The sequence below is a fragment of the Hevea brasiliensis genome, chromosome 12 (assembly GCF_030052815.1).
Source record: "Hevea brasiliensis isolate MT/VB/25A 57/8 chromosome 12, ASM3005281v1, whole genome shotgun sequence".
Classification (NCBI taxonomy): domain Eukaryota; kingdom Viridiplantae; phylum Streptophyta; class Magnoliopsida; order Malpighiales; family Euphorbiaceae; genus Hevea; species Hevea brasiliensis.
The window spans coordinates 98,359,313-98,367,372 of NC_079504.1; the positions used below are offsets into that span (position 1 = coordinate 98,359,313).

At 33.7% G+C, this 8,060-nt stretch overlaps 1 protein-coding gene across 2 annotated transcripts; it reads right to left on the reverse strand.

Moving 5' to 3' along the window:
- Positions 1–255: 255 nt before the first annotated feature.
- Positions 256–2,005, reverse strand: LOC131171276 (protein CHUP1, chloroplastic-like). Of its 2 annotated transcripts, XM_058130738.1 has the most exons (5): positions 1,357–2,005; positions 959–1,275; positions 760–871; positions 463–594; positions 256–390 (listed from the first exon to the last, which is right to left on the reverse strand). In XM_058130738.1, exons 1-5 carry the CDS (start codon positions 1,993–1,995, stop codon positions 310–312), a joined length of 1,281 nt encoding a protein of 426 aa, XP_057986721.1. In that variant the 5' UTR covers positions 1,996–2,005; the 3' UTR covers positions 256–309. The 2 variants fall into 2 exon arrangements, with proteins under 2 accessions (XP_057986721.1, XP_057986722.1); XM_058130739.1 differs by lacking the exon at positions 256–390 and having other exon boundaries at positions 951–1,275.
- Positions 2,006–8,060: the final 6,055 nt, after the last annotated feature.

Consider the following 8,060-nt stretch of genomic DNA (forward strand, 5'->3'; position numbering starts at 1 on the left):
CCCTTTGTTAGGTTTTGTTGTTTGTCGATATTTGAAATGTTATTTCATGTATGAAATAAATAAGCTTTGGTCTCTTTATGCTAAGGACTGCAAGCAATAATATCAAAACTTTGAGATAACTAAGTTCGGTGCTTAGCATCTTAGTTCAGAACCAGTTCCTTAACGTGCCCTGACTTTTACACAAAAATTCATAATTTATGAAACCCCCTCTTTAGAAGTTCACCAGATGCCCGTGGTTCTAATAAATACATTACTAACAAACTCCATAATTTCTCATTTAGACATGTGTCCAAGTAAATTAAATACATGCTATTCTTTATGACTACTCATGCCAGCTTTCTTCAATTCTTGAAATGCGTTTATGGTCTCTGTGTCAAAGCCGCCTGCAAACTGAATGTTCAAATTGTTTGTAAGATAGATATATATAAATTCTAGATCTGAGCTTGTGGGAGAAAGGCTTACCTGATGTACTCGATAAGCAAATCTAGCTCCTTGAAGCAGGAGATTCTCTTCATCTAAGCACTCATTGATCTGCAGTTCTTTAGTTATCCTTTTCATATACTCCTTGGCTAGCCTCAAAGAACTTAATTTGATCTGTAAACAATATCAGGATTGCTTCTTAGCATGCATGAAGATAAACCTCTCTCAAAGAATCTTTATTGTTATTATTAATAATTGTCTGCTAATTTATTAGTTGGCAAGGTATTGTCAGTAGTTGAACTATCATGTTTATGGTAAAATTAGCTATCTTCTACCTACCTGACCAATCAAGCCCGTGTCCAGCAACCATTCCCAGGGGATCTGGAAATCCCTGTACCTCTTGACCGTGCCTTCCCTTGTCCTTTCGGTGTTGCTAATGCTTCTCTCCAACCTGTAAATTTAATGGTTAATCATGTCATTAATTCATGGGATCAGTTAATGAAGGACGTTATTGCAAATTTAGTTTGTACATGCTCGCCTGTCTTGCAGTGCTTGCATCTTTCCTACAGCCTTCAACAAAGGTTCTTTTGGATTGTCTTCAAATGATGAAATTTCTGAATCAAGGTTTTTCAGGTCTCGGTAGTTGAAAGCAGCTTCTCTTAGAGCGTCTGATTTACGTTCTGGCCATTGGGTGAAATGCTTCAATACAGCTCTTTCATCAACTAGGGAAGAAAGTTCATGATCTAGCCATTTCACAAATGACTCCACATCAGATATATCTTTAAAAGCTGCAGACTCCACTTCTCTGATTAATGAATTAATGAATTCCTTGCGTTTTTCAACGTCTGATTTTATCTGTGCATGAGCATGGTGTCATCAGAGGGTGTTTTATATTTAAATGACCAAGTGAAAAGAGTTGTCTGCCAGTATACTTACAGCGGAAAGATGAGTGGAGCGGTTCTCAATTTCTCCAATCATGTTCAATGTAAATGCAGTTCCTGGAGTAGCTGTAGAATTGCTTTTGTTTTCCATGTGGGCATTTTTCCTTGTAAGCGAACGATAAAACTCCACAACTTCTGGTACACGTCGCACTGATCTTGATCCAGCAGACATCTTTGATGGTGGCGGTGGAGGTGGTGGTGCAAATGTTGGTGGTGGCATTTTATTTACTCCAGAAAATGGAGAGGAGACAGGAGAAATCAGCTTTGGTGGTGGATTTGGTAATTGCCTTTCCTTTCTGGGTACTGATTCTTGAATTTTCGGCGTTGGGCTAGGAAGTTCTGCACTCTTTTCTGATGCTTTGACAAACTCTGATGGTTTCTGTTGAGATTCATCATTCTTGCTGCTATCATTGGCGTTCTGTAACTTCTTCCAAAGCATAGATTTCCTCTCGTTATCATGTGCTTTGAGGGAACTTATCTGTGCTTTTAGACGAACTACTTCTTGTCTTAATTCCTGATTTTCCTTCTCCACTGAATCATTCCTTATCAGAGAAGCTTCGAGTTCTTTCTTGAGGTAGATTATCAAGGATTCATCCTCTTCTTGAGGCATTTTGCTCTCTAGTTCTGCTTTCATTAGAAGAAAGACAGAATGGGGTCTCGTTCTATTCCTAGATCATGTGCCCTTTTAAATATGATCTTACTTTTCAAGTAAGATATGTTCACCTAAGCCTAAAGAAAATACCCCAAATTACACTTGGTAATGTATGCAGACTACTATGTTTTACAAAGGGTATTTTCGATATTTCGCTGGCTACAGATGCTAGAAATTCCTGTATTAATAGTGTAGGTGTGGCGAGATTTCTTGGGCTTGCTGGCATGTGTTAACAGTTGTCTATAGGAAGTTATGTTAGGTGCAACATTAAATTCTCTGGTCAAATTTTACTTGTTGAAGTCTATTTTTGTTGATCATCTATGGATATCATTTGCCCTTAAAATTATGGCAGGATCCCATTATCCTTCAATAGCATACGTTGTTAGGTTTATCATCCAAAAGTGTATAAAAATCACTCTTCTACATTTTACACGTACCCCTCTAAAGTCATGGCCCAATTAGAAAGCAGGACTGATAGCAAACTTTCAACTGTGCCCATGTGTGAGACTTCTCATGACCATCTTCTGTGTCCAGGTGTAAGATCAAGAGTGGGACGTTGGCAAATAATGGGAAAATTGAATTGGGTCAATCCTCCTATGGTTGATCTATGTGAATTTCTTTGCAGTTCTTGATTGTGTTGGAGTGCATTTGTGATTCTTTACTTATCAAGCAATGCGAGAAAAAAAGAATAAAAATGGAAAGAAAACATGGGAAATGGAGGACGGTAAAGATGCTGACAGCAAGTAGAGAAATAATAAAGAGAAAAGGAAGGGATTGATAATTACAGGCTACCAGAATAAAGTTTTTCCTGATTTTACTTTTATCTTTTTCCAGCTTTATTTTTTTAGAGGGCAGAATCTTTGGTGATTTAATATTTGTATATTTGATTTATTTTATCTTCTGTATTATGTACTTTGATATTAGGTTAAAGTGAAAGACTACTCAGATGGTGAAATTTTACATCCTCTGGTAGTTGAATCAGATAGAATGTTGCAACATCATAATTGTGGTAGAGAATATAATTAAAAAAATAAAAGAGTTACTAAATTAAATACTAAATATAAGCGTAGGGAAGGCAGAACCTGGAAATGAGATTTCCTTCTCACTTCTCAGGCTTCAAAGAGAAGGGCGACAAAACTTTATAGCCAAATCCTTGAAGTCCATTATTTCAACTTTGCTTTTGGAGGGCCATGGCCATCTTTAGCTAGTAATTGAAATGCCCTATGAGCAGGGAACCTTATAATAGACCAACAACTTTCTTATAACTCTTGAGATGTTGATGAATGATGTAGGTGAAAGTTGTTTGTGATGCAATTTTGACATTGAGAAAACCATCCCAAGTGATTTAAAATTGATATTTTAAGTGTTTTAGAATTTCTTATAATTAAAACGTTTCAAATTAGAAAATACTTTAATGACTTGATGCTGATATTCTGAATAACGATTAAGAATTCAAATAGTAATGTTCATTATCCTTATGGTGGCCTTTAAACCACTGGATTTGGACTTTATTCTAATAGGCAATTTGATGGCCCAGGACTAAGGGAACTGGTGTTCCCTGATTTTTAATGCATCAAAAATTGCCCCTTCTTTTCTTTTGTACCGAAGGAGTTGAGCTTAGATGTGTGGTGCAGTTACATCAACTAGTTTATATTGCAACGTTATTTATACTCGTTAATTTTGATTTAATTTTCTTATGTATAACTTTTTAAAATTATTTTCTTAAGATTTGTTATTTATTTTAAGACGTTTTCTTCTTTAAAAAGCTAATATAATTTCTCAGATGATCAATTTTAAGTTTTTCACTTTAATTTTCTAACATAAAAAATATAAATAAACTTTAATTAATTTAAAGCCCTTAATTTTTTTTAAGTTTACAATGTTTCTATTTTATTTAAAATATGTTGATTTTTAATAACAGATACTTAAATTATTCATTGTCATAATATAAAATTATCGCAAATTTTTTTATATCATGCAATTACGTTATTTGTGCCGTTATACATATTTGTAATTTAATTATTTTTATATACGATATTCTATTAATCTTTTTAGGAGAAAACACAAAAAAATACCCTATGATTCCATCGATTTTCACTTCAGGGTCTGTGGTTTACTTTGTGACAAAGTGATACCCTGAGGTTCGCACTGTTAACAAAAGAAGCCTTTCTGTCTGATCTCCGTTGAATCTCAGCTAACGTGGACCAAATGAGCTAACGTAGACCAAATCAGCTGACATGGATTAAATGTACTGAAGAAGAACAAAAATAAAGAAAAAAAAAAAGGAAAAATATAAAGAAGTAGAGAATGAACCAAATTCCCAAATTCAGTTCTTCTCTTTCAACATTCAAGTTAGAACCTTAATTGCGAAATTACAAAGAATGAGCACTCAATCATTTTTTCATATTCAACATTATAATCACTATCACAACTATCTTTGCTCAACTTATCAACTTCCTCATCCCTCCCTCTCATACTCATATCAACCTCAACACAATCATCATCTTCACTCTCATTGCCTCTTGCATCTCCCTGTGATTCCTCTGTATTAGTTACATGGTTATAGTCCCTAATGTTTTGTTCTGTCTCAATTTCAAGACTCACAACATTCATTTCATTCACTACATCCACACCATCTTTGTCAACACACAAAGGAGCAGCATTTCCCACATAATAGATATTAATATGAGGTTCACCTTTGTTGTAATCAAGCATATTATTTACATTTTGATCATTCAAAATTTCTCCATATTGTTCATCCTTAGTAAGACCAGTAATTCTAAACCAAATTCTGCATCCCTCAGTGATTCCATAGTTCTCTCTCCCATGCCCAATTTGTAACACCCCCACTTTAGGTAGTCTGTATATTCTACTGTTCCGGTGACTAACATTTGTCCAGACAGCTGGGATGTCTGGAACTATCCTTAAATTTAAGTAAGGAGTCATAATTTAGATTAATAAAGATCAAGTAAGGTTGAAGAAAATAAAAGAAGGGGAATAGAAACCAGTTAAATGTCCACAAGTCCCAGCGATGGGTAACTCCACGAGAAAGTGACTATAGGTTTGGTTGTTACTTCAATTTCTATAGGACCTACCAAAGATTCTTAAATTAAAGCTTAATTGGAGTATTATTATGAATTAAAAAGTCAAAGAAATGAAAAAAAATAAGTTCAAATAAGCATAGTAAAAACCAAAGTGAAAAACAAAATTAGGAATTTATCGGGTATAATGGAAAAGACGGACAGAAACCCGGTAAGAGTGAAATTGGTCAATTAGATTTAAAAGTCAAATATTGATAAAAAATGAGACTAATTAAGTTAATGAAGTTCGATTAGCTTAATTAATTATGATTAGGATAATTAAGTATAATTAAAAATAAAAGTCAAATGTAATTATTAAAGATTTTAACATATTTACAAGTTTGTTGTTTCTCAATAATTACAATTTTGCCATTAGGATTAAAATAAGATAAACATCAATGAAAGATGATAAATATCATTCATCTTCATCTTCATCTTCATCTTCTTCTTCTTCCATCTATTACTGTCCCACTCTCTCTCACTAGCCCTCCATTAAAGCTTCAATGCCCAAGCTCCAAACACCTGAATTCCTTCATAATTTCTAAAGGAAATTAAGGGAAAATCAAGCATCAAGCCTTGATTTGAAGAAAGCAAGCAAGAATTTAAAGAAATTTGGAAGATTTGTGAAGAAGGAATGTTGCCCAATTGAGGTAATGCATGACTTAAGCTTAGTTAGTTATTAATTTATGAAATTTAAGTTTGATTGTGGGGGATTACTATGGAAATTGATTGGAATTATGGGTGTTATTGAAGGAAGAAATTTTGGTTTGGGGAGATAAGAAGGAGGGTCAAAGTTTGGTGGAATTGAAGGTTGATTGAAAGTGATTAGGGCTTGAAATCGAGGTTAGTGCTAAGAAACTCCTTAAATTTTTAAAGTTTTTACTACTTGAGTTAGGGATTTATGTAATTAGGGTTTTCATTGTATGAAGCCTATTTAATACTATTATGCTTGTATTATAACTATTAGTTTGTATTTATTGAGAAACATTAATGATAGGGTGAAGAGATTAAATGAATTGATAATTGTTCATTAAGTGTGAATCTGGGCAACTTAAGTCTAGTGGGATTAAATGCTCATAACTTGATCTAAACAACTCCAATTGATGTGAAACCAATGGAAACTAATAATAAGACAATATACTAAAACTTCTATGGAGACAAGTTGCTTAAATTCTTTGTGTAGATACTTTGAAAAATTACTAGAATTTGAGTTACAAAACCTGAAACCTAAGAGCAGGACACCTTGAATAGTCCGAATTAAATGAGTATAACTTATCATAGGAAACTCCAAATGAGATGATTCTTGATTTTTTGAAAAGCTAAGACATAAAGAAACAGCTTACTTGAAGAATAAAATGACAAATTCTAATTGCTACTTGTTCAAATTTGGGTTCCAAAAACTACCCAGAACCTATCCTGTGATTAGTAAAGAATGCATCTGAACATGTCCTGCTTACTTGGACATAACTCATTGTATATAATTCCAAATGAGGTAAATTTTACCTTGTTGGAAAGATATGATAGAGAGGAACAATTTTCATGGAGAACCCTTGACCTAAAATTGAATGGAAGATACCTGAATTAGGGCTGGAATCCGGAAATGCAAATTTTGGAACCTCAAAAATGACTAAATGAACAGTACACACTAAATTGAGCATAACTCACTCTACAAAACTTCAAATTGAGTAATTCTTGAACCTGTGTAATCCTGAGACACAGGGGAACAAATCATATGAGATCATAATGTTAAATTATGATTGTATCCTATCCAAATTTGCTTGATAAAATGAGTCTAGAAATCTGCCTGAATTCTTGAAGTGACCTGAAACATGAGATTTGGTCACTTAAACAATTTTGGCAAAATGGCCATAACTCAAGCTACATAAATGCAAATTGAGTGATTCCAAAGCCAAAATAAATATAAGACATAGATCTATAATTCTCATGAAGAAGGTATGGCCTAATTCCTATTGTACCTTGGCCAAATCTATTAATGAAATTGAGATACAAAATCTAGAATTTATTAAATGTAAGCATAATTGTGTAAAACATGAATTGTGATTAATGCCAATGACATGTTAAGCATGAATGGCATATGAAATTGTGTTTGAGACCTATGTTCCCATGATGAATGAGATGATAATGAAATAATGAGAACTTGAATTGCTAATGATAATAAATTAGCCTGAGTATGCCTAGATAGTAGTGCATGGGTTGGATATATTGGCATGCCAATAAGGGATGAGATTAGCAGTACTGCTCATGGCTTCTATGCCCGGATACCATTGGTAGGCACTAAGTATCCAATATGGTTATCCCTTATTCATAATTTCTTTGAATAATCATTGGCAAGCACCGAGTGTCCGATATGATTATTCCTATGGCTTTTATATCCAATTATATTACATACCCGTCAAGCAACGATGTGTCCGACGGTATAACGGCCGGAGGCACCGAGTGTCCAGCGTCAGTAAAACCCGCATATCCAGTCCAAATAGTCATGTTAAAGGTTACTTTGGGCACTAAAACAAATTAAGAAAATCGAATATTGAAATAAAGAAAAGAAAAGACCCTATGAATATAAATATGTCCAAAGATCATGAAAATATGAAATATGAGAAAAATGAGAGAAAGTTAAATAAATGAAATGACTACAACTTTTTGATGTTATGAATTCTATATTCTTTTGAATGATTTATAAATGCTTAAATGTGTATTGTTCCCTTATTTCATACAAGCATGAAAATTATTTTGTTTATATATGGTATTTTCATTATATTAGTGCACCACTAAGCTAAAATGCTTAATGGCGATGGTTTCTCCTTGCGAAGGTCCAGGTGATAAGACCCAGTAGACTTGAGACAGAGATTTTGAGACTGATCTGTAGTAGCAATCCTTGTCACCTCCTCACATCATTTTGGTATAGATTATTGGCCCATGATAGTGCAAGATCTTGTGTATTGAAAT